Source organism: Topomyia yanbarensis, chromosome 2 (genome assembly GCF_030247195.1).
Source record: "Topomyia yanbarensis strain Yona2022 chromosome 2, ASM3024719v1, whole genome shotgun sequence".
NCBI lineage: Eukaryota > Metazoa > Arthropoda > Insecta > Diptera > Culicidae > Topomyia > Topomyia yanbarensis.
In genome coordinates, this window is record NC_080671.1 from 95,504,345 (window position 1) to 95,531,747 (window position 27,403).

Consider the following 27,403-nt stretch of genomic DNA (forward strand, 5'->3'; position numbering starts at 1 on the left):
TATTTCGCCTTCAGCTGAATTGGTATACTTTATAATTCTATTTCCAACGGTAGCTTGTGGACTACACCCCCGTTTTCACAAACCTTCCGCGCAATCTGCGACATTGCAGTAAAGCTTTCCAGGTAGACTCTCTTGTTGATCTGTTTCAAGTTGTTCTGTACACGACCGCTCGCCTACAATGGATTACAAAAAAGAGAACAATTACAATATACCTATTTGGCCGGAATTCTGTACCACCATACCTGAACACACCAAACCTTTGCCATAAGCACTTCCTGCTCAGCGGACGGTAGATTGTTTCTTACGGCCCGTGAGGCTCGCGACAATACGTTCACCATCGCGTAGATATCGATTGCACTATCAGCCAATCGGATCAGAAGAAACTGTTCCTCAACTACCCGTTTCCCGTACTTGAAAAGCAGTGCCTCCACGGCCAACGAAAACGAATCGATTGATTCCGCACACAGATTCGCCGATTCCTTCAATGGTTCTACTACAAAGGGGCCTAAGTCGGATCCCCCGACGCCGAAGCTTCGAGCAACTCTACGGGAACCTTCTTTGAATATAAGTCCCAGGTTCGCTGTTGGGTTCTTAAAGGCAAGTTGAAGTTCCTTCAAGTGTGATCCGGCGTACTGTATTCCGGATAAAGCAACGAACAACCTCAGAACATCATTGGCGCCTTCAAATATCCGATAAATCCTTATATCTCGCAGGACTTTTTCAAGTCCGGTACCCTTCATAAAACCGTTTCCACCCAAAATTTGGATAGCTTCATCGCAAACGTGCCACGCTGCTTCCGAGGAAAATATCTTCGAAATGGCTGCTTCCAGATGAAAATCTTTCGAACCATGATCCATATTCCCTGCAACCATGAACCCCATGGACTGCGTCACGTACTGCAGAATAGTCATACGTGCCATTTTTTCCTGCACATTCCCGAATTCTTTGATGTTCTTTCCAAATTGAATGCGACTGTTGGCGTGTTCAGTTGCTTTAGCAATACAGGCAATCATTGTGCCTGCCAAAGTGGCAGCCATGCCAAATCTGCCATTGTTCAAAATATTCATCGCTACCTTGAATCCATTGCCTTCTCCTCCAAGGACGTTTTCAACCGGAATTTTAACATCGTCAAAATAAACTTCGGTAGTGTTTGTACAACGAATTCCCATTTTATCCTCCGGAGGTCCGCTGGTTACCCCTCCGAAACTTCGCTCGACAACGAAAGCAGTAACCTTGTCTTTCTTCTGTCCGGTTTTCGAGTCCGTCACTTCAGTTCTAGCGAACACAGTTAACACATCCGCTATACCACCTCCAGTAATCCAAAGCTTCGACCCGTTGAGTGTATAATATTTGCCACAAGCACTCTTCACCGCCCGGGACCGGATTGAACCAGCGTCCGAGCCGGATCCGGGTTCGGTCAGGGCGAATGCGGCAACTGTTCGCCCAGTAGTTACCATCGGTAGATACTTTCGTTTCTGCTCATCGCTTCCGTACAACAGGATTCCCTTCCAACCGATACTCTGATGAGCTCCGAGCACAACCGCTAATCCGAGATCCACCGCTCCAACAACGGAACCCATTGTCGCGTATCCAGTGTTTGACATGTTCAACCCACCGTATTCCTCCGGTGCCATCAGTCCGTATCCTCCCGTTTCCCACAGCTCGTCCAAGACAGCCTGCGGGGGGTGACCGAGTCTTTCGCTTTCCGCCGGATCATATCGTTCCTAAGGAATGAATTGAGACTTTGAAAGTTTAAGTGGTGTTTTTTTTACTTGAGTAATGGGTACAAACGGTAAAAAATCGTTGGACTGGTTGTGCAATCGATTGGATGTATTCCTTTTGTTCCTGGTCTGCTGCCTCCGGATAGGGGAATACCTGGAGGGGGTGGATTTCTCCTCGGAAGATGTTAACCATGAAGGAGGTGTTGACGGTTTGTTTGTTGGCGTTGGATCGCCGTGCTAGACTCGTTTGAAGATATCTGTAATGTAAGTGATTGAGTTTTGTTAAAATAATCAGATTGAAATGCACAATAAATGAATAGCATGTTGGGAATATCGCTTTATCGATGTTTAATTTATACAAATTACATTCAAATATATTTTGAAGGATGATATTAACAAATCGTTGGTATAGAGATTTCTTATGTAAACGATAAATCAGGTATAGTAGTGCAATATAGTCGGAGATAGTCGGAGTATTTACGAGTGCTGTAGACTTATACGTTGACTAAAAGATATTACTATCAAAATTTAGACAAACAAGAATATGTCTAAAGGGCGAACACGAAATTTTTGCGACACCGAAAATGTCATTGTCATGTAGTTTTATACATATATTTACTTCAAAAATCAAAAGAAAAGTTAATCGATGGAGCCTTGAGTGTAAAATTGAACGCATTTCCGCTTGATGCCCTCCATCAAAGTCTTTACAGTGTCATCCGGTACCAGTTTCTCAGTTTTTTTTTTCCATTTTCTTAACATGTCCTTCTCGTCTTTGACTGTGTTCTTGCTCTTCCGAAGTTCCCGCTTCATCATTGCCCAGTACTGCTCCACCGGGCGCAGCTCCGGACAGTTTGGCGGATTCATGTCCTTTGGAACAAAATGGACAGAATTGGCCTCATACCACTCCAGGACACTTTTAGAATAGTGGTATGATGCCAAATCTGGCCAAAATAACGGAGCTTCGTCGTGCTGCTGCAAGAACGGCAAAAGGCGCTTCTCGAGGCACTCAGATTTGTAGATCTCGCCATTTACTGTGCCCTTTGTCACGAAAGGCTCACTCCTCAGTCCGCAAGAGCAGATGGCCTGCCAAATGAGATATTTGGAGGAGAACTTCGATATTTTCTTCTTCTTAAATTTGTCGTCCACATAGAACGGTGAAAAACTCCAACCCCGGAATTTGCCTAAAATCGGCTTTTATATACGTTTCGTCGTCCATCACACAGCAGCCATATTTTGTCAGCATCTTCTCGTAGAGCTTCCGTGCCCGAGTTTTAGCCGTCGATTGTTGCCGCTCGTCGCGGTTTGGGAAGTTCTGTACCTTGTATGTATGTAGTCCAGCTCTCTTCTTTGCATTCTGGACGTAGCTCTGCGGCATGCCGATCTTTTTAGCTAAATCACGGCTTGAGACGTTGGGATTTGCTTTAATCATCCGCTTCACCTTTCCCTCCGTCTTTTTGTTCTCCGGTTCCGGTTTTCTTCCAGCTCCTTTGCCGTGGTCCAACGTCAACCGCTCCTGGAACCGCTTCAACACTCTGGAGACGGTTGAATGGTGAATGTTCAATATTTTTCCCAACTGCCGGTGCGACTGGTCAGGAAATTCCAGGTGTTTGGAAAGAATTTGTTCTCTCGACTCGCGTTGGTTCACCTCCATTTTCGTTGAATCGAAAAACACGACTTCGAGTTTGACAGCATGTAAACAATACACATCAATGAGAAAGTGTGCAAAATTTGGTTGATTTTTGTAATTTGTAATGTAATTGTAAAAAAGTTATGCCCTGTTGAATGTGTCGCAATAATTTCGTGTTCGCCCTTTAAATTGATTAATTTTTGTTTTCAAAATATTAATTATGTTTTTTTCTGAAGTCCAACTAAACTATATATACAAGCTTCCGGTTGATCGAATTCGAATTGTCGGGCCTTTCGATTAACTTCTGGATTCTGTAAAGCCACCTCGTTCTTACATGGCATTAAATACTTCCAAAGAACGCTATGCACATACTCTGGGAAGACGCCCACATGTCCATGTCAGTTCTGTAACCAGACGGCACACTAGCCATACGCCAAAACAAGTTAAAAAAAATATCTACTACAACCAACTCTAATAAATAGCCTTCGACATCTGATGATTCAAAAGAACTGGCCGAAAAATAATTGCCAGACAAACAATAGTTTACAGTATCCTTAAAGTAATAACTAACATACCTAGGAAAGGTTAAGATTAAGCATTAAAGAAGACGGGTATACCAGAGTCACTCGAAAACACAAAAAGCACCAAGCATCTAATAGTGATAACCAAAGCTGCTCTCGCGACAACCACTAGAGCGCAAACACGAGCGAAGGAGAAGGCAAATGGAATGGTCAAGCAGCAGCAGATGGCCAACCTGAAGCCCCAGTCAACAAACCACGGTCAATATCCGAGCATGTATGTTGTAGCGGGTGTTCAATAAAAAATGAGAATGATTTCAATACCTTTCTGAAATTAAAGTAAAGAGCGTAATTTTTTCACTTGAAGAGAATTGCTCTTCGGACTCTCTAGAAATCGGTGGCATATTTCTTTTCGCTCGGGTGCTGTCAGTTTAATTAAAGATGGCGTCGAAACAGCGAGCACTCCACGAGCGTATTGTACGGTTTTACGAAACGCGTGGTCATCTTGAAAAAAAAGTTTACGGTAGACACCTTTCGAGACGAAAACGTGCCCGTGAGTACAGTTTACCGGATCCTGGCATCTCTGAGCGTGGAGCGGAAGGCCGGTAGCGGCCGTCCGGTGAAGATAATGACGAAGGAGAAGAACGAAGCGTTGAAAAAGCTATTCGACAACAAGGACGGAACGAGTTTGCGTGACGCCGGCCGAAAATATCACTGCTCCCATACTTTGATACACCGAAACCTCAAGATGGAGAACATCATCTGTCGGAAGTTATGCTGTACATCGCTATATCGGACAGAGGGATTTCAAAGCCGTGGTTCAAGTCGAGCCGTCTGACCTTCAATCAATAAGTGTACCAGGAGGAGTGTTTTTGAAAAAATCTTCTGCCGTTCTTAAAGGAGCATCATGCGGATATAATTGGCGGGCCAAAGATACGAAGCAGTTGACCACAGGATCCGGAATTGTATTCGGAAGATGGACGTCAGTGCCGTCCAGCACTCTTGTCAGAGCATCGCGACTAAGTTGCGTCATATGGCTGACCAGAGCCCTTTTTTGACGTTTTTTTTTAAGAATAAACATGTTTTTAATCAAAAATACTGAATTCGTTTGAAAATTTCTTTTTGTTTTTCAACTACTTGACTGAAAAAATTCTCAATTTTTATTAAACACCCGTAACGATGGTGATGTAGTTTAATGGATGTGTTTTGAACGACAATGAACCTTATGCGAAAGCCAATTTTAAACATCTCGACAATTTCCCTAACAGATTCTAGTTTGCTTTTACAAAAAAAGGTGTGGCAAGGAATCTGTTCCTGTAGCAAGAAAGTCAGCGTTTTGTGGCGGATAAAACTATTAATTTGGAAGTGTTAAGAATGGGATGCCAAGTCAAACAATCTTCACAATTAATTAAGTCCTGTGATGGTCTAGTTGCGTTCTGGCCAGATTTTGCCAGTCGCCATTGTAGCAAGGACGTGCGACAATTGTTCAACTACAACGAAGCACGCTTTATCCTAAAGGAGTTGAAGGCACCAAATTGTTCTCAGTTTCGTCAATTAGACAAGCGATGGTTGATAATGAAGATTAAGGGGGGCGTCTGGTGTAGTGGGCAAAAAAATCGACTTTTTATCCGCCTAATTGTTAGTATTGAACATTTAGAATCAGAGCCGTAGCGTGGTCTCAGTTTTGCGCCTCTTTGGTGTTTACTTTGGCTTCCTTTTTCCAAAACTTGATGTGCCCGGTTTGAAATTTCAGGAAAACTAAATATTGGCACTCTATCGTATATCAAGTATACTGAGGAGACAATTTTAGGAACTGATTGGTGGATTGTTGATTACGATGCATTTCATTAGATATGATTTACAGCATTTCGGTTATATTCCAGATTGCACCCACTCACAAGCAAATGAAACAAATATGCAGTTATGATCTATTGCTGATTAAGATTTTTACATTTTCTTCGTTTCAGTTTCTAATAAAATAGGTTGAATCCAGCTATATATCGTATAGGTGACCGCGTTATTCCTTTACTATCAAATTCAGATTGTTCTTCAAATTCTTCAGTTTTCACTTTGCGTCTGGCTCTAAATAAACTCTCCTGAATTAACCCAAATGATCCTAAAATGGATGTCGGACAAGATTCGTCGCCAAAAATTTCCATTTTAAATCAAACACATTGAACTGAGTTCGACCACATGCGATCTTCTTTCGGATAGTCCGCGAAGTATTCTAATATTCCGCAGAACACAGAAATATTCAGCTGTGTCAGATATCTGGAAAGTTCGCCTAAAAAAACTGAGAATTGCGATATTTTGTCTAAAGCAAACAAATGACGTCACTGGCGACAATACTTTTATGAAAAACTACAGCGTTTACAGGCCCACAAACAAAGTTGAGATCGATGGTGTAGTTATCGATTTGAACTTGGCATGCGTGGTTCTACTGAGGGACGGGATTGGCTGTTTTAATAACCCCTTGCTCCAGTGAGCGAAGATATTGAGTGAGAAGCGCACCGTGCGAGACTGTTTTGCGTCTTCCTCGATAAGGATCGTCTGTATCATCGGTTGTTTGTGCCGCGCGTCACACATGCAGTATTGCACTAATTACAAGCAACGGGTCTATGTAACAATATTTTTTTCTCTTTTGAAAGGCCACCAAATATACCAGCAAAAGAAAGCTCTGCCACATATCCAAACCTAAGTTGAACCTAGGTTGGGAATCGGCAACTTTGTGATATTGCGGAACTCCTCCCGTCATCGACTTCAATTTTTCAAGGTAGGGCATGGGGTTATCTTCTCGATGAAAATTGATCTAGCTTACTCTAAGATCTTTGCTATAGATTTAAAAAAGGTGGCTTGCTTTACTGCCCATGACCACAGTTTTGTACCCTTGTTCCTATGAAAGTGAGAAAACGAGCGGACAAAGTTCGCAATAATTTTCGCTATTTTTGTTTAAATCTGAAGTCTTTGTCTTGTTCGTTGTGTATTCTAGACTAACAGGACCGTAGCGTAGTCTTCTGGCGCCTTGGGTAGAGTTTCAGTTATGATCCGTTTTGCTGTCTGTTTTGGCTTTCTTTTTAGTTCAATTTTCAAATAGTAATTTTTTGTGTACTTGCCAATGATGCTCCTATCCTGACATATTTTATGTCTTAACCCGGCCAACCGCACGCTACGGCTCTGATTTTAATGGCAATTTCAAGATAACAGGAAACATATTGTGTAACGTTTCTCTTAACAGCATTTGCATAAGGCAGCAGTATACTGACAGAATATACAAGTGTTAATCATAATTCATAGTTGCATGACGTTGTTTGAGGACGAAAAGTGTCTTGGCCAAGGAGGAATGATGCAGAGGCAGGTTTACCGTCGACCATTTGGACGTTGTCTAGACCAGAAAAAATCCAACATTCAGATTCATCGCCTCCCTCGTTTATTAACTTTCCAACTGACTGAAATTTCATGCAGAATTGAATACTTGAATGCAGAGGAAATATAAATTCATTCACCAACCAAAGCATTCATTTGTTAATATGTGGACGGGTTGAAGGCAGAAGTTGGCATCTTCTACATGTTCGAGCATAAGTGAGCTGCGTAATCTATATCTGATCAACTTTTGCCCAATAATCCCTCTCAGAGCTAGCACCAGGAATCAGAATATATTGGCTCAAATGGCACGTTCCCCGTATGTAGTCGGGGATTTGTGTGGATTTGAGTTAGCATAGAAACAAAATTCAGTTTGCTTCTGAAACCGAACATGTCCGAACCTGAATGCGCTGCGTCGGGAGAACGAATCCAAAAATTTCATTCAGCGCGGCGGGCATGAATTAAATTTCGTTTCCGTTCACGTAGGGATGTCAATTTTTTAAGCTCTGCTCGAGGTAATTCAGACCGTCAATGTTTAAAAAAAAGCTGTCGATGCTTCATGTATTTTTTTTGCTGTGGTGTGTGCAATCGTGTGCGTAGCCGCAAGCCACTGAACGGTGGTTGATGGAATAGGGGGAATCCCGAATAATCTCGTACGCTCATTTCGCACAAAAATGGTGAGCGTCTTGAAAATAATTGTGTTTTTACCCCAAAAAAAAACGATCCATAAAATAGGAGGCTCAAGCTTTCCGAAATAATTATCTGTTATTTTTTTCATTTTTTTCAAACTCTCGATATACAGAAAACTACTCTGCTGCGCTAAAGAAACTAATGCTTATGTTATTGGCATCACTGTTTGCTATATTCCGATCATCAGTACAGCTGATAGTTTTCTTTTGAACTTTTTAGTGTTTTACATTCGCGATTCTTTTTATTCTTGTTTTATCTGTTTATCGAGTTATTCGGTCGTACGAGTGCACTGAAATTTCGTGACTTCAAGCACGATTATATCTGGTTGTGTTGATTCGTCAAAGTGATAGTTTTTGTTTTCACTTGACATTATCACTGCACAGTACGTTACGCTCATTTTTTTTGCCAAAAGCGACATCTTCTGGTGGGTAGCTGAGTTGTCACACGATGCGTGCAAGTTCGCTTCCATTGACGCACGTTACCCGTTAGAGTTTTCCTGCGCATATTGCATACCCGCTAGGCGTTATTTCTACATCAAAAGCATGGCTTGTAACAACTGCTCGAAAGTGGTTAATGATTCTGATCGAATCACATGTCGTGGACATAGTGCCTGACGACAGTTCCCTGAAATCTATAAAGAATGACATAGCCGATTTGAAAGATGTCATCAATGCTCTCTCGGTTAAAGTTGACTCAAAATCGCTATCCCCAACTATAACGGCTTGGAAACGCCTAAGCGCAAACGCGAAGATGATTCGCTCAAAACAAAAATTCCTTATATTCGTGGATCCAAGGCTGCGTTTAAAACAATAAAACAATTTCACCACCTGAGGAGCTGTTATGGGTTTACTTGTCAGCATTCGATCCCAGCACGACGGATGATGAAGTTTCTACCCTTGTGAAAGATTGTCTGGGGGAGAATCTGCAACCGAGAATAGTTCGTCTAGTTCCTAAGGACAAGGATCTCTCATCTCTGAGCTTCATTACTTTCAAAGTTGGCGTTAGCAAATCATACAGGGATAAGGCTCTGTCCAAAGACACTTGGCCGGAGAACATCTACTTCCGTGAATTTCTCACCAATTCAAAAATTCGACGACCACTCATCTGGATTGCTGCGGAGAAGAATCCATCTGCTGGTGGACAGTAGCGCCAAGCAATCCCGGATAAACTCGTCTGTCCAACTTCTTGTACCCCGGCGAGCGATCTCGGTCTACCTGACGAATCGGCGACTTCTTCTGTGTCAGGTAAAGCCAAGAAGGGTATATGTCCTTTCCGAAGCAATACAGGATGCTGCACGCCCTCAATGTAAAGTTCACTTACAGTTTGCTGATGAACACAACTCTACTGTCGCTGTGAATCTTCAATGTCAAAAACAAAATTTTGATCCCATCGTAACGAGTACGTCTTTTCATAGCACATTCGGCTCTACAACGATCACAGAAGGACTAAGCACTCTATGCTATACTGGTATGACTCATCGCAACCTGGGACGCACTGCAGCTGCACTATGGAAGCCCTTGATCACCCTGCCGCAGTCGAGCCATTGCAGCCAGTGTTCGCCAGTCGTCCCGGTCCTGTGTGCAGGAGTGGTGAAGAGGTCTTCCAAATCGATACCAACGGCAAGTACGAACCTGATTTTGTTATTGCAAGCATTGATCAGCTCCTCACTTCCAATCAATCGCGGCATTCGAATCTACAAATATATTACCAGAAAGCCGGCGGTATGAATTCAGGAATCGACGATTATTTGGTAGCAAGTTCGGATGAATGCTTCGACATAACCGCCCTCACAGAGACGTGTCTTAGCGATAGCACTCTGTCAGTGCAAGCATTTGTTGTTGGATGTTGGATGTTTTCAGTCTCAAGGCTACCGGCGGCGGGGTATTTGTGGCTATCCATCGTTGATTGAAAGCGCAACTGATTGAGGATACTTTGGGGGTCTGTGTCGAGCAGGTATGGGTGCGAGTAAACTGGCTGGCTACGCACTTTTTCTTTGCGTGGTTTATCTTCCACCGGACCGCACTCGGGATTTGACATAGATTGATTTACATACTGAGTCACTGGAACGGATTTCCGCTCAAGCGAGCCCGGTTGATGAGATCCTGATTGTTGGTGATTTCAATTTCTCCGGATTAAAATTGCGCTCTGTTTCTGACGGATTTATGTTCACTGATCCCGAACTGTCATCTTTTCATGCTGGTATCATCAGCTTGCGTGACTGCTACAGTCTAAATCTGCTGCGCCAAACGAATAATGTGGTGAACGAGAACAACAGAATCCTTGATCTCTGTTTTTCGAGCAAATCTGACTACGCGCCAAAAATTACCGGAACACCGTTCCCCCGATTGTTAGACACCACCCTCCCCTGCATATGGTGCTTGAAGCGATTCGAGTGCAGCATGACTGCAATGCTTCTGACACCGTCAGCTATAACTTTAGAAAAGCCGACTATAATAGCATTATTGACTTCCTGTCGAATATCCACTGGACTGAAATTCTCGACAATGATGATGTCAGCGTTGCAGTGCAGACCTTCTCCAATGTTATGAGCTGTGCTATCGATCGCTCTGTACCCAAAAGAAGTGGCCTTCAATCTAAGCACCCAGCGTGGCACACTGCCGAGCAGAGACGGTTAAAAGCGACTAAAAGAGCCGCTCTGAAGAAGTACTCCAAGTTTGGGGGCTACGTGCTGCGACAACACTACGTTCATGTTAACCAAGTCTATAAAAAGACATCGAAGAGTTGCCATGCCGATTACTTGCGAAACGTCCAACGTAAGTTGAAGTCCGAACCTAAAACATTCTGGAAGCATGTAAACGGGCAAAGAAAGGAATCCGGGTTGCCTTCAATGATGAGCTATGGAGGACGCATGAGCTCTAGATTACAGGAGATTTGTCAACTATTCTCTGAAAAGTTCGCGAGTGTTTTCTCCAATGAGTAACTGACACGGACCGCTCTCAATGCACCTCAATCATACCAGTCTTTGAACCCTATCAATATCGACAATAATATGGTACAACTGGCGATTGGAAAAATGAAGGCTTCAACCTCGGCAGGCCCAGATGGTATACTAACTATTATTCTAAAAAATGCTCTGCCGGTCTAATTGAACCTCTTTGTCATTTGTTTCAATTGTCGCTAACAACCGGAGTATTTCCCGAACTCTGGAAATCCTCCTTCATGTTTCCAGTTTACAAAAAAGGTGATAAAAAAGTAGTTGACAACTACGGTGGTATTACAACGCTAAGCGCAGTTCCTAAGTTGTTTGAAATGGTTGAGTTGGAACCCATCTCCAGCCACTGCAAGTAGTATATCTCCGAGACTCAGCATGGATTTATGCCGAAACGTTCAACATCTACGAATCTTCTGTCTTTCACAACATATGTGACAGATGCCATGTCGGACGGCCTTCAAACTGACGTTATCTACACGGACCTTTCAGCTGCTTTTGACAAGACTAATCACGTTATTGTAGTGGCAAAGTTGGATAGACTTGACTTTGGTACTAATATTCTCCGTTGGATGCAATCGTATCTCAGTGATCGTCGTCTAGCAGTCAAGATAGGTGATTGTGTATCCGAAGAGTTCTTCGCTTCATCTGGTATTCCGCAAGGCAGCCATCTCTGTCCATTGATTTTCCTTCTGTATTTCAACGACGTCAACTTTTGTTTAGAAGGACCACGGTTGTCTTTCGCCGACGACCTCAAGTTATACCATAGAATCCGGAATACTGATGATGCAGCTTTTCTTCAACGCCAACTGGTAACCTTTGCGGAATGGTGCGAGATCAACCGAATGACCCTAAACCCCAAGAAATGTGTGGTCATTACGTTCTCGAGGAAAAAAACGCCAATTGTTTCGAATACTGTCTAGCTGAATCCATGATTGACAGAGCGAATTGTGTCAAAGATCTCGGAGTTTTTCTCGATGAACAACTGACGTTTAAACAGCATATCAGCTATATTGTCGCAAAGGCATCACGCTGTTTGGGATTCATAATGAGAATATCTAAGCACTTTTCAGATATTTACTGCTTGAAATATTTTGCAAGATCGAATTGACTGCCCTGAGCTTCTCAGTGTGACAAATATGAACGTTCACCCTCGTGCCCTTCGCAATAATTTATTCCTCCGATTACCTCTTCGCCGGACTAACTATGGAGTTAACGGTGCCATCATTGGTTTGCAGCGGACCTTCAACAGAGTGTCATCCGAGTTTGATTTTCACACTCCACGTAGCAGATTACAATTTGACTTTTTAAATAGATTAAGAAATTATCATTAGGACCACACTGTGTCTGTTGATATCAATTATAAATAAATAAATAAATGATTGGCAGTACATTTCTTTTTTATTTTCATTATAGAGGGTTTAATCTTAGGTTCATTCGCCACTTTTCGGGTTAGATAAATCTCTTTTGGAGAAATCTCTAGCCCTACATGCGGGGTTGGCAATCGAACCCAGGTGAGCTGCGTACAAGGCAATAGATTCGAACTATCTTCAAAATCGATTACCTGAACTTTTGTCGTGACTAACGACTTACCTTTCAATATAGGGGCCCCTTTTCAAAATTTCGGAAGAAAAATGATGTAAGATTTTGAATGCTTATATCTTTTGTTGTACTGAATGGATTTAATCAATTTCTTCGGCATTTTGTCGAAAATATTTGTACCAATGGTGTATTAAATTTTGGAATATGTAGGACATTCATTATCTACGGAAAAATAGTGTTTTGAAAATTCTTTCGAAAACGACTCGGAAAAGTGAAAATTTTCAGCCCATCCCGCACAGAGCCGTCAAAATGGTGCAGCAAATGAACAATAAAATAATGAAAAGTTTATATATATATATATATATATATATATATATATATATATATATATATATATATATATATATATATATATATATATATATATATATATATATATATATATATATATATATGTATATATATATATATATATATATATATATATATATATATATATATATATATATATATATATATATATATATATATATATATTTATATATATATATATATATATATATATATATATATATATATATATATATATATATATATATATATATATATTAATGATAAAACCTATAAATAGGGGTGTCGCAGCTTTTCTCAAAGCCAGACGTGTGTAAGACGCAGTGCATAACAGACGTGCGTGGTCGTAAGAAGCTGTATCGGACGACCAATCAAATCGGCTACCACCGGAGAGAAGAAAAACGTTGGTGGCGGTGAGAAGTCCAAAAAGCCAAAGGCTAAGAAACGCAGTCGCTGAAAAGGCGGTAGTAACTTCCACTAAAATTGCCACCAAAATATCGAAGGCTGCAAAGCGTACTCATTCGGTGTGAGCTGCGAAAGGGGAAAGATGTATGTACGCAGTAAAAACAATCGTCGGCAAGGTTTGAATTGTTTCAAAAGATTCTCGTCTTGTATCAACATACTTATTAGGACGAATGCAAAATGGAAAAAGAATTTAATTAGAAAGTTTCTTTTATTAACTAGTACTAAGTTTGCGCTTGTTAATTCTGTACTGTTACCAGTGAATCATAATAAAATGTTTTTCTAATCTACAAACCCGAAGGTTTTTGCAAATCCTTCCAAGAAAATCAGTGAATGTGGCAACTCTGCCACTAAGCGAAAGCTACACCAAAACGAATGATGAAAAGATGGGTTGGTAATGTATAAGACATAACAGGGGTGTCGTGACCACACTTCGAAGTTATTTCAAATCTTGCAAAGCATAAATTGACATAATTTCAATGATTGTTCCTATATGAATAAAATGACAAATTTTCAGGTTAACACGGCAATAACTTTGCAATTTATAGAACAATTTTGTATCTTTAGTTATCATATATTAACTGTCATCTCTTCCAAACAACTTAACCCTCTGCTGCCAACCCCGTGGTTTTTCAGGGTTAAGGAGAATCATTGTAAAATGTCCAATACATGATTTTATGTTGTTACCTCCACTAAAACCACTTCAGAACACTCCCACCTGTCATACATGTACATTGTCTGCATGTTGAAATCATTATATGAAATTATTGACCTGTATTCAACGCGGAGAACTCGGTAATAAAATTGTTTTGCTGAATATACTAACGAACGGGATCCCCAGGAAAATTTCGCTGAGCCCGGTGAATCGAACTTAATGCGCAAAATTTAGCCATTTGAAGGCGATACAAGCAGAATTTTAAGAATATGAGCATCGCGGTTATGTCCCGGACATTACCCGCCCCTAGTTTTTCGCCAAGCGTGTTCATTTCTGTACGAAAAAGATTCCGATGGTTGTTTCGAGAGATTTTAACATTGATATTTCAAAGCAAGAAAATTGTTCATTTCATGAATGAATGTCTCAACGAGCTTAGAATCCAGCGCATCCCCTATCAACGCATACGCCAAGAACAAAGGTTCTTTTCAGAACCACCATAATTATTATAAAGAATAACTTGAAACATTCCCACATATTTCATTCATTCGATTTGAATTACAAGTCAAACGAGTAGTCACGACACTCTGGTTATGTCCTAGACATTACCCACCCATCTTTTTTTTTTTTTTTTAAAATTAAAAATTACTTTTGATCAGCCGCTTTCAGCCTCTTTTTGAAATGTTGAGTAAGGTATATCTCCACACTTGTATTATGTGAATAATTGGGTAAAACGGATGCAAACGTTTCGTGCAATCGTTCTAACTATCTTCAACAGATTCCCCGGATTTTTCTACATAAGAATTACCTCTTTTCATCAGCCACATTCAGTCTCTTTTCGAGAAGCACAGCCAGGTTTAATATCCCACTTTAGATATGGGAAGAGTTGGGGTAAAACGGGTACACACGTTTCGTGCGGTCATTCTATTTAAAATTGAAGCCGCAGAATTTTTTGCATCAGGAATACTAACTTTGATCAACCGCATTCAGTCTGGTTATCGAGCACTCAGTCGAGATAGAAGTCTTTTGTCATCGATCCGTACACTCTATAGCGACAAATAGTGTTAATCCGCGTTCAAGGTTATTTGCACACTCTACCTAGTTGAGGTTTCAGTTTTTTTTCCCTTCTTTTGTGTTTTTGTTTCTGTACCGTTCGCCGGTCAGTGACGTGAAGCAGTGTTCTTCTAGTAAGCCGTCTGGATACCGTTACCTACACAAGCTAAGTATTAGTTTTCGTTTCCCCTTCTTGGTTGTCTTAATAACGTGCACTGGGCAATAGGCCCGTGCAAAAATGACTTCCCCTGACGGCGGTTCGTCTCAAGGTGAGATGGACGTCGAAACAAAATCGGCTCCCCGGCTCAAAGTATATCCGAGCTCGGCCACCGGGCCATTTGTGATCTTCTTTCGGACCAAAGAAAAAAAGTGTTTGAATCTATTGCAGATTTCTCGCGTTCTGACAGACCGGTATTCGGCCGTGACAGAAATATCGAAAATTCGCCCTGATAAGCTTCGGGTGGTTGTTAACAGTTCAACTCAGGCAAACGATATTGCTGGCTACGAGCCCTTTACGAGGGAGTACAGGGTGTATATTCCAGCTAGCAGGGTTGAAGTCAGTGGGGTCGTTTCCGATTCGAGTCTGAATTGCGAGGACCTGCTAAAATATGGGACTGGCTGTTTCAAAGACCCCATGCTTAAGCCAGTGAAGATACTGGAATGCAAACGTTTGCATTCAGCATCAGTCGCAGCTGACGGCAAGAAAACATACGTCAACTCAGACTCTTATCGGGTGACCTTCGCCGGCTCTGCCCTGCCCAATTACCTCCTCTTTGACAAGGTTCGTCTACCTGTTCGCCTCTTTGTGCCGCGGGTCATGAACTGTACTAATTGCAAACAATTGGGACACACAGCCTCCCATTGTAGCAATAAAGCCCGGTGTGGGAAATGCGGTGGGAATCATGCGGATGATTCCTGTGGTAGAGATGTCGAAAAGTGTCTCTACTGTGGGGGAAACCCACATGATCTCCCTTCATGTCCCGCGTACAAACAGCGCGAGCAAAATCTTAAGCGTTCCCTTCAGGGACGCTCTAAGCGATCTTTTGCAGAAATGCTTAAGATAGCTACGCCACCTGTCTCTACGAACATCTTTACCAACTTGTCTACTGACGAAGGCGACTGTGATGAACCCCAGGAGGGAACATCTTCTGCTGTGCCTAGAAGTAGTAGAAAAAGGAAGAACATTTCCTCTTCCAAGCTTCGTCGTAAAGGCCAGAAGGTGTCTCTTCATGGTCCCCCTAAAATAACTACTCAAGGAAGTACTGTTGTAAAACCGAAGCAAGTCGCTCCCGGTCTCAGTAACCTGAGCTCAGAAAAGGAGTTCCCAGCACTTCCAGGAACATCAAAAACCCCAAGTGTTCCCATATCTCAGCCAGAGAAAGAAAACAGTGCTGGCTTAATAAATTTCTCTGACATTGTGGACCGTATTCTTACAGCGTTGAACATTTCTGACCCCCTTAGAAGCATCTTGATAAGCTTTCTCCCCGCAGTAAAAACATTCTTGATGCAGTTCACTGCGAAATGGCCCCTCCTTTTAGCGATTGTATCCTTCGATGGCTAATTCATCGAACGAGGTCAAGGATTTAATCACTGTTCTACAGTGGAATTGCAGAAGTATTATCCCGAAAATCGATTCGTTTAAAATCTTACTAAATAATTTGAAATGCGATGCATTTGCCCTATGCGAGACATGGCTCACTTCAGAAATAACCCTACACTTTCACGATTTTAATATTATTCGCTTGGATCGAGAAGACTCTTACGGAGGAGTACTTTTGGGGATCAAAAAGTGCTATTCTTTCAATCGGATCGACCTCCCCTCGACACCAGGCATTGAAGTTGTCGCTTGCCAAACCAGAATTAAAGGCAAAGACCTTTGCATTGCTTCCACCTACATCCCCCCTAGAGCCTCAGTTAGCCACCGACGGCTTTGCGATATTGCGGAACTCCTCCCCGCACCGAGGCTAGTTTTAGGTGACTTCAACTCCCACGGCACGGCATGGGGTTGCCTTCATGACGATAATCGATCTACCCTACTCCATGAGCTTTGCGACAACTTCAATATGACCATTTTGAATACGGGTGAAATGACACGGATTCCTGCCCCTCCAGCGCGTCCGAGCGCCTTAGACCTGTCCCTCTGCTCGACATCGCTGCGGTTAGATTGCATGTGGAAGGTAGTCTCTGATCCCCACGGCAGCGACCATCTGCCAATCGTAATTAATATTGCTAACGGTTCAGGGCCACCGAATACAATCAATGTTTCGTATGACCTCACACGAAATATTGATTGGAAGAGCTACGCGTCCGCGATATCCGAAAAAGTAGAATCGACACAAGAGCTTCCTCCGGAGGAAGAGTACGGGTTCCTGGCTGGCTTGATTCTTGATACCGCGATTCAAGCTCAGACTAAACGCGTACCAGACGCGAATTCACGCGGGCGTCCTCCCAATCCATGGTGGGACAAAGAGTGCTCAGACGTGTACGCGGAGAAGGCCGCTGCGTATAAGACCTTCCGGGACGACGGGCTGTCAGCTAGCTACCGACAGTACGCGATGGCGGAAACGCGCATGAAGAGTTTGATAAAAGCCAAAAAACATAGCTACTGGCGCCGGTTCGTCGACGGACTAACGAGAGAAACATCGATGAGCACTCTTTGGAGTACGGCCCGGCGCTTACGAAACCGAAACAGTACCAATGAGAGCGTGGAATATTCAAACCGTTGGATATTCGATTTTGCCAAGAAGGTTTGTCCGGATTCCGCTCCGGCACAGAAGATCTACCGCGCCGCATCCCCTCACAATAACGCGAACGAAACACCGTTTTCGATGGTGGAGTTCTCACTTGCTCTCTTATCATGTAACAATAAAGCTCCAGGGCCAGACAGAATCAAATTTAACTTGTTAAAGAATCTGCCAGACTCTGCCAAGAGACGCTTGTTGAATTTATTTAATAAGTTTCTTGAGGGTAATATTGTCCCTCATGACTGGAGGCAAGTGAAGGTCATCGCCATTAAAAAACCAGGAAAACCAGCCTCCGACCACAACTCGTATCGACCGATTGCAATGCTGTCCTGTATCCGAAAGTTGTTCGAGAAAATGATCTTGTTTCGCCTCGATAATTGGGTTGAAGCAAATGGCTTACTGTCAGATACACAATTTGGTTTCCGCAAAGGCAAAGGGACGAACGATTGTCTTGCGTTGCTCTCAACAGAAATTCAAATGGCTTATGCTAGCAAAGAGCAGATGGCATCAGTTTTCCTAGATATAAAAAGGGCTTTTGATTCAGTTTCTATCAAAATTCTTTCTGAGAAGCTGCACCAGCATGGTCTTTCACCGACTCTAAACAACTTTTTGCTAAACTTGCTGTCTGAAAAACATATGCATTTTTCGCATGGTGATTTATCGACATCACGAATTAGCTACATGGGTCTTCCCCAGGGCTCATGTCTAAGCCCCCTTCTCTATAACTTTTACGTGAATGACATTGACGAATGTCTTGTCAATTCCTGCACGCTAAGGCAGCTTGCAGATGACGGTGTGGTCTCTATTACAGGTCCCAAAACCGTCGATCTGCAAGGACCATTGCAAGATACCTTGGACAATTTGTCTGCTTGGGCCCTCCAGCTAGGTATCGAGTTCTCCACGGAGAAAACTGAGCTAGTCGTATTTTCAAGGAAGCGTGAACCAGCGCAACTACAGCTTCAATTAATGGGTCAAACTATTGCTCAGGTTTCAACTTTCAAATATCTCGGGGTCTGGTTCGACTCTAAAGGAACCTGGGGATGTCACATTAGGTATCTGAAACAGAAGTGCCAGCAAAGGATCAACTTTCTCCGTACAATAACCGGAACATGGTGGGGTGCCCAACCAGGAGACCTGATCAGGCTGTACCAAACAACAATATTGTCGGTGATGGAGTACGGGAGTTTCTGTTTCCGCTCCGCTGCGAACATACATTTCATCAAACTAGAGCGAATCCAATATTGTTGTTTGCGTATTGCTTTGGGTTGCATGCACTCGACACATACGATGAGTTTAGAAGTGCTGGCGGGCGTCCTTCCGCTGAAAAATGGATTTTGGGAACTCTCATATCGATTGCTCATTCGATGCGATATCTTGAACCCGTTAGTAATTGCAAATTTCGAAAGGCTTGTCGAGCTCAATTCTCAAACCCGATTTATGTCCTTGTACTTCGATTACATGGCACAAAATATCAATCCTTCTTCATACTATCCCAACCGTGTCAATCTCTTTCATGCTTCTGATTCAACTGTATTCTTCGACACATCCATGAAAGACGAGATTCGTGGAATCCCGGATCACATACGTCCGCAAGTGATCCCAAGCATCTTTCATAGTAAATTTCGAGAAGTCGACTGCAACAAGATGTTTTACACCGACGGGTCAAGCCTCGACGGCTCCACTGGCTTCGGTATATTCAATCAAAACCTCACCGCCTCATTCAAACTCAATGATCCTGCTTCAGTTTACGTCGCAGAACTTGCTGCTATTCAGTATACCCTTGGGATCATTGATACTTTGCCCACCGATCATTACTTTATTGTCTCGGATAGCCTCAGCTCAATCGAGGCTCTCCGTTCAATGAAACCTAGAAAGCACATTCCATATTTTCTGGGGAAAATCTGGGAGCGCCTGCGTGCTTTGTCTGTAAGATCGTACAAGATTACCTTAGTTTGGGTTCCCTCGCATTGCTCCATTCCAGGTAATGAAGAAGCGGACTCTTTAGCTAAGGCGGGCGCTTTACAAGGTGACATATATGAAAGACCAATTAGCTTCAGCGAATTTTTCAGTATCACTCATCAGAGAACCCTCGAAAGGTGGCAAACTTCATGGAGCAATGGTGAACTGGGAAGGTGGCTACATTCGATAATCCCTAAGGTATCGACGAAACCTTGGTTCAGAGGGATGGATGTGGGTCGGGATTTCATTCGCGTGATGTCTCGGCTCATGTCCAATCACTACACGCTGGACGCACATCTCCGGCGTATTGGGCTCGTGGATAGCGGTATCTGCGCTTGTGGCAACGGTTATCACGAAATCGAACATGTTGTCTGGGCATGCGCCGAGTACTGTTCTGCCAGATCTCAACTATTCGATTCCCTTCGGGCCCGAGGAAGATCACCCAATGTCCCGGTTCGAGATGTACTAGCAAGCCGCGATATTCTCTACATGTCCCTTATATACACGTTCCTCAAAACCATCAATATCCAAATTTAAATGCCCCTATCTTTTCTCTTATTATTCCCAGAAGTGCCCTCTTCCGCCTACCGTACCCCAACGATGGTTTGATACGACTCCAAGACGAGACAAAACATCTGTCGAATGAACCAACAACACGAGATCTACAGTACAACATCACACACGCAGCGCGGTGTGTTCCCGATCCGTATCTGAGCCGTACTACGAAATCGTCTGGAGGAACCCCTGCCGGCTCGAGGAAAACCGCCCGGCGTCCCAATACTTAATACATCCGTTCGAATCTGTAATCCTGGTCGTTGATTCCTGATGCCAGAAACTGAAAGTTTGTATCCCCCCCCCCGTTCAGCCTTGTCCACCCTCTCTCCCATGTTTCTGATACACAGATGTATGAGTTCACCCCTTCTCCCCTTGAATATCTTCCCAAAACTTATGTGCCCCCTATCTTCTAGTGTTAGTTGATCAATCCGTTCGAATCTGTAATCCTGGCCGTTAATTCCTGATGCCGGAAACTGAAAGTTTATATCTCACCCCCCCCGTTCAGTCTTGTCCGCTCTCCCTCCCATGTCTCTGATACACAGATGTATGACTTCACCCCCTTCTCCCCTTGAATATATTCCCAAAACTTAAGTGCTTAGTTTTAGTTGATCAATATTTAATCTCGTTAAGAAATGCCCAACAGTACCACTACTTTAAAATAGCCCTAATTAATTCCCCTTAATCTTGAACCACTCTTTCTAGTTATTTCTAGTTAATAAGCTTGTAAAATGTTCCGCTTAGTTAATAATTAATTTCTCCTACAATCTCCCTTCTAAAAATCATAAAGTGAATTACTATACAAAGAACACACAAAATGACCCGTCCCCCAAATCTTACGAATATTATATTATACCCTCTTGTATATGTATAAGTTAGCTGTAAATTTTTTTTAGTTTCATTATATAAAAACAAAATAATATTGAAATGTGTAACCCCCTAGTTTTAAGAAATTCAAAATGTAAAACAATGAAAAAATGGCACCTTTAAGTTAACGCATACGTGCCTTATCAAATAAACAAATTGAAAAAAAACCGCCTTCAGTCTCTTTCGGAAATGTAGAGCCAGGTTTAACTTTGTACTTGAGTTATGGGAGGAATTGGGGTAAAACTGGTACACACGATTCGGGCGGTCAGTCTAACTATATTTAAACGATACCCAAGTAACCACTAAGCCGTAAAAATGGCATCAATTCGGTTCTATAGTCGCGTATAGAACAAGGTAACTGAGCTTATAGGCACCATATTGTACATAGTGCTGTTCAAAAGCCACTTTTGGCGAAATATTCGGCTGATATACAGCCTACTCCCACTTTTCCACCGCGCCTATGGAGGAATGTCAAAACATATTGTGTAATGGGTAGAACCCACGGGTTGAAAAAAAAAACAAAGCGAAAATGAAGGAAAAGCTGTTTTTCTCTCTTTCTATCTTTCATGGTCTATCTGCCACATGTGTTTGAATTTTTCTATACAGCGTTTGATTCAGGCTCGAACTTCTGCTTCTAGAAGATATGGGGAATGAGTTGTTCCAGTGCGCTTACTGTTTTATCCATTTGGGCATTTGGTTATATAAATGATATTTGCCGTTCTTAAATCGAACGATTTTTGTTTCGATTGGAAGTTGATTTCACTCACCGACGAACAGAAGCATGGTTTTGGGAATTTTATTTTTGAAATTACTTCCCTTCCTACACTAAACTAAAATTTATTCATCGCAGTTTCGTATTTTATGGCATAAAGATTTAGTTAACTCTAATTTGTTTGTGACAAATCCCCGATGCCGATAAGGTTTTTCTTGAGCTTACAAAGTGCGCCATATCATATCATACGCCATATCATACTTGTTTTGATTTGGATTTCATTGCTTTAGATTAATAGAAATGTCAAGTATTAACGGCATTATAACGGCATCGCTGACTACCGCTTACGGCTTACAACTACAGGGTTTTTAGGCTCTAAAGTATAGCTGCATATACCCATATACTGTCTATTTTAATGCTTAATGTTCGTAATGCTTATAAACATTCGCAAAGCTTGTATAAAACTTATAAACATTTGTAAAGCTGCTATGCAGCTTATAAACATTTGTAAAGTCCATATAAAGCTTATAAACATTGGACAACTCTTATATAGTCGATATGCTTCTTACTTTAGTGCTTACTGGTTTGGTGGGTAACCTAAACTTTTGTACATAAGAATTACCACTTTTGATCAGCATATAGCCTTTTACCGAAATATACAGCCAGGATTAACTGCAAACATTAGTTTTGTGAAGAATTGGGGTAAAATGGGTATATACGTTTGGTGAGATTATTCCAATTATCGTCAATCGATTCTCTGGACTTTTTTACATAAGAAATACTAATGTTGGTCAACCGTGTTAAACTTTCCTCCGAGTTATATATTCAGTTGTGAAAATAAACTCAAACAAAAAGGGGAATTGAGGCAAAACGGGTATGATAGCGTACCGTGCGGTCGTTGTAAATACTAGCAATCAATTTTTCATTTTTACATAAGAAACATCTTTCGTGGTAAACGTCATCCAACCTTTGCAAAAAAGTTGCATTTTTGGGTCCATTTTTTTCCACTGTGCCTCGGGTTACATATGAAATTCCCATATAAGCCGGAACTGAAAATTAACCTTCTTTTCCCACCAGCTGTTCAACACGACCAAACTAAGCCTCAAAGCGCTGTTTACTGGTTCTGATGATTCAAGTTCTCGATTTGGCCTTTTTTCTTTTACAAATTTTAGAACTCAAATAATGATTTCTTTTTTTGTATATACTGATTGCAAGTCAGTCCTATAAAGATAGGAAATCCTATAGAAAACGGGACAAATATGCGATCATGGGTAGTACACTCAAGTTTTTTTTACGCGGTTTTTTTTGCGCGGTATTTTTTTACGCGGTTTTTTTACGCGGATTTTGAAATTTACGCGGTTTTCATTTACGCGGGTTTTGAAATTTACGCGGTTTTCATTTACGCGGATTTTGAAATTTACACGGTTTTCATTTACGCGGTTTTTGAAATTTACGCGGTTTTCATTTACGCGGATTTTGAAATTTACGCGGTTTTCATTTACGCGGATTTTGAAATTTACGCGGTTTTCATTTACGCGGATTTTGAAATTTACGCGGTTTTCATTTACGCGGTTTTCATTTACGCGGATTTTGAAATTTACGCGGTTTTCATTTACGCGGTTTTCATTTACGCGGCTCGTATCCCCCGCGTAAAAAAAACCTGAGTGTACAGTTCTCATGCATCTATAATAAAATGTAATATACACACTGTTTAATGAATATACACAACGATAAAATTCTCGTGTTCATGATTGAGAAAGGCACAAATGCACCGCATGTTGGATTAAAACAGGTTTTCTCCGTACAAATTTCATTGCTGTCCTACTTAGTTTTGAAAAAGTCTTGGTGAACCCTTCTAGTATACATTTTTTTACACCTATTTTCACCTAGTGGCCAGGGGCGTCCCGGGTAGTCTTAAGACGGACCTACCTTATAACGAAAGATTAAACGTAGTTTCGACAAAATCCAATGCGCCGTTGAGTGAATTCCATAATCCAACCATTTTCGGTGAGTCATAAAATTCAGTTCTGTGGCCTTCACTGTATCAGCGATGTATTTGCTGATCACAGCGTAGCTATCATTCGTTGTGCTGAGGACTTATACGTCGACGTACAAAGTCCAGTTGCACTCTTATCTACGAAATAACGCAGTCACACATGTGTCCTGCAAAATGTCGGGTTATTTCCATTGTTTTGAGTGTTCGGCGTTTGATAATTAAACTGGTTTCCGTTGGATTTTAAAGGTCTATTAATTATGTGCACATATTTTTCCACGACTGACTAAAACACTAAAGGGAAGTTACTAAGTATTCAAAATATATTCCAGTCATAGAATTTTCTTCCCCTCGTGAGTCATAAGTAAAACCCAAGCTCATAGTCGATAGACCTTCTCATAAACAGAGTTTGAAGGGACCGATCACATTTTCAGGAATGAGTGTTTAAAATAGATATTTGTTTTTAAATTAGATGCAAAAAAAAATTATTCTAGGCTAAAATATTAAACTACCCAATACAGCGTTTTGGGTTACTCTGATAGCAAAAGACTGTGAATTACTGCAGACAGTATTTAGTATGAATGTATTTATTATGGATTATAACATACTGGTACAACTAGAAAATCCAATAAATATAATTGTATCAACAATAAGCTTACCGCGAAGTTTGCTTTAGAATCGTACTTCTAGATACCACAGTCGCTCCGGTTCGAATCATTTCTAATATCAATTTATCACTTTTCAACGAACGCGAACTTCTTATATCTATCCGATTCGCTCACAGCACTGATACTGAACCGCAGATACTAAGAACTACAAAAGTCGTGTACATAATTTTATTCGAGCTTATTTCTGTCTGTGTCCGATAGCGATAATCCACTGTAAAACGTGATGTCATCAATCTTTTATCAAGCTCGGCTTTGGTATTGTTCCGTTCGTTCGTCACAGCCTTTGAACTGCGAGGACATTGGCCCCCGCTGCATTTTGAATATGTTCGTGTGCTGTTGCGCTTGTTGAGATAAGTTACTTAGTCGGAATGGCTCACTGCAACGGTTCAAGTGGCAGTTGCTGTACAACTCCTCCAGTGTCACTCACGTTTCGGGCGATTCTGCTCAATGTGTCGCAATACTTCGAGAAGTGCCCTGAATTAATCTGCTGAAGGTTCGAGTGAACTCGATCACTAGCCTATTAAAACAAAAAAGAAACTTTGACTATTTTTTTTTTATACAAATGTGGTATTTATAATTACCTCGACACTCCATGCAATAGCCAGCAATTGTTCATGTTCTGCCGAAGGTAGGCCTATTTCAATCGCTCTGGTTGCACGTGAAAGCACGCTAGTCATGCCGTAGATATCGATAGCGCTATCTGCCAATCGTTTCAAAATAAACTGCTGCTCTGCGATACCCTTTCCATGTTTTATCAAACATGATTGTACTGTTTTTCCAAACATTTTTACACTCTCGGTACATCGCTGAGCCGATACCTTGAGAGGACCAGCGACGTATTCGCTTATATCGTTCCCATTCTGGATTCCGATAGTACGAGCCACGCGACGAGATCCTTCCCTGAAAATCAAACCCAAATTGGCAGCTGGTTTTTCAACTGCCCGCTGCAGTTCCTTTAACTGCGAACCAGCATATTTCGCTCCAGTAAGAGCAATAAACATTCTCAGCACGTCATTGGCTCCCTCGAAGATTCGAAAAACTCTGACATCTCGAAGAAACTTTTCCAAGCCACTTCCCTTCATGTATCCATTCCCACCGAGAATTTGAATCGCTTCATCGCACACCAAGAATGCAGACTCCGATGAAAACACCTTCGAAATAGCCGCTTCCAGTTGATAGTCCTTGAAACTGCTGTCGATATTACCGACGATCATGTAGACCATCGATTGCGTCACATACTGGTACATAGCCATGCGAGCCAGCTTCTCTTGCACGTTACCAAAGTCTATCAATTTTCGTCCAAACTGAACCCTCTTGGTGGCATGTTCCGTTGCCTTCTGAATACACGTTCGCATCATCCCGGACATGCTTCCACCCATTCCGAATCGGCCAGTATTCAGTGTAGTTACAGCTACCTTAAACCCGTTCCCTTCACCACCAAGAACATTCTCCACCGGGACACGTACATCGTCGAAGAACACAGAACTTGTACCCGACACTACAATACCCATCTTTTCCTCCGGTGGACCACTGGAAACACCTTCAAAATCTCGTTCCACTATAAATGCAGTAATCTTATCTTTGATCCCGCCCGATTTATCATCCAACACCTCGGTCCGAGCAAAAACTGTAAAAATGCCGGCCTCATTTCCTCCGGAAATCCAAATTTTGGAACCGTTCAACGTATAATACTTTCCACAACCACTTCTAACAGCTCTCATTTTGACCGAATTTATATCTGACCCCGTACTCGGCTCGGTCAGGGCGAGTGCCGCCAGCGTTCTTCCCTTCGTCACCCGTGGCAAGTACTTCTTCTTTTGTTCTTCCGACCCATACAACTGTATAGCCTTCCAACCAATACTCTGATGTGCTCCAATGTACACTCCCAGTCCCAGATCTACCGCCCCGACGGCATCTGCTAGTGTTGCGTACATTGTAGTCGATGCTCCCAGTCCGCCGTACTCTGCGGGAGCTACCGTACCGAACAAACCCATCTTCCACATCGCATCCACGGTGTCCGGATCCGGGCAGCCGTTTCTCTCCGCTTCGATGGGGTTGTGTTCGTGGCGGAAGAATCTGTGAATCGGATCTATCATATCGTGTATCAGCTCCTTCTGGTCCTCCGTAGGTTCCGGGTATGGAAAGACCTGCACCGGTACGACATCCCCTCGGAAGACATTCGACATGAAAGATGTGTTTGGCAGATCTGGTTCGGCATTTTGTTTGGGTTGAGCAGCTGCTGTTAGAAATCTGTCACGCATTAAGATATGTTATATATATTTTAATTACATATTTTAAAAGGCGAAAGACCATTTGGTTAAAGCCCTTAATAAACAATTACAATTACATATTTAAAACGTTAGATTACCTAACCGTGGTAAGTAGATTATTCCGGTTCGAGTTCTGTCTGACTAATTGAGTGGCTAAGCGTAGCATAATGAACTGTTCAGAATTTTTAAGTTCCCTTATCCAAATTACCACAGCAAAGGTAGCCGACAGACTGAGAGCCGATCCTGACTGATACATCTATTTGAGGAGGGGTTATCCGCTTAAAATAGTCGATCGGACCATGCAGCGGACGAAGCTTAAGCTGCATACTCATTTGCGATATCGGAGTATATAATAAAAAAATACGCGTGCCTGCACTCGGAGTTGGATTTTTATCAAAGTGTCTCAGTGCATCGACTTCCTATTTGTCTGGAAATCTCCATTGAATTGATATAATTTTCCATTTACTTGAAATCAAACTTTTTGAAGATATCTGCACACAAAAGCTGTGGAAGAGATTCGGATAATAAAGTATGGTGTGCACGTCGGGAATTCGGTCACTGGATTTTGTGTTGTTTGCTTTGGACACAGGTAGTGCTTCCGTTTTGGGTTAAGCGTTTATTTGGCGCTAAGTCAGTGTCAGATACTGCCGAGACGAACTAGAAAAGCAGATTTCTTAACTTACTACTTTTTACCAATTTACTGAGGATGAAG

The 27,403-nt window shown here is 42.0% G+C and overlaps 2 protein-coding genes across 2 annotated transcripts; both read right to left on the minus strand.

Moving 5' to 3' along the window:
- Positions 1-24,546, minus strand: LOC131678880 (very long-chain specific acyl-CoA dehydrogenase, mitochondrial-like). Its single transcript, XM_058959298.1, has 4 exons — positions 24,413-24,546; positions 1,792-1,978; positions 243-1,724; positions 1-173 (listed from the first exon to the last, which is right to left on the minus strand). Exons 1-4 carry the CDS (start codon positions 24,469-24,471, stop codon positions 30-32), a joined length of 1,872 nt encoding a protein of 623 aa, XP_058815281.1. The 5' UTR covers positions 24,472-24,546; the 3' UTR covers positions 1-29.
- Positions 24,514-26,929, minus strand: LOC131678879 (very long-chain specific acyl-CoA dehydrogenase, mitochondrial-like). Its single transcript, XM_058959297.1, has 3 exons — positions 26,790-26,929; positions 25,003-26,671; positions 24,514-24,938 (listed from the first exon to the last, which is right to left on the minus strand). Exons 1-3 carry the CDS (start codon positions 26,855-26,857, stop codon positions 24,795-24,797), a joined length of 1,881 nt encoding a protein of 626 aa, XP_058815280.1. The 5' UTR covers positions 26,858-26,929; the 3' UTR covers positions 24,514-24,794.
- Positions 26,930-27,403: the final 474 nt, after the last annotated feature.

Excerpts from the sequence above, each read along its gene's own strand:
- LOC131678880 (XM_058959298.1), bottom strand. The coding sequence starts at position 24,471 with ATGATTCGAACCGGAGCGACTGTGGTATCTAGAAGTACGATTCTAAAG. Across the intron at positions 1,979-24,412 it reads ATTCTAAAGCAAACTTCGCG|ATATCTTCAAACGAGTCTAG; the intron begins GTAAGCTTATTG and ends CTTACATTACAG. Across the intron at positions 1,725-1,791 it reads CAGTCCAACGATTTTTTACC|GAACGATATGATCCGGCGGA; the intron begins GTTTGTACCCAT and ends TTCATTCCTTAG.
- LOC131678879 (XM_058959297.1), bottom strand. The coding sequence starts at position 26,857 with ATGCTACGCTTAGCCACTCAATTAGTCAGACAGAACTCGAACCGGAAT. Across the intron at positions 26,672-26,789 it reads AATCTACTTACCACGGTTAG|ATTTCTAACAGCAGCTGCTC; the intron begins GTAATCTAACGT and ends AATGCGTGACAG. Across the intron at positions 24,939-25,002 it reads CTATTGCATGGAGTGTCGAG|GCTAGTGATCGAGTTCACTC; the intron begins GTAATTATAAAT and ends TTGTTTTAATAG.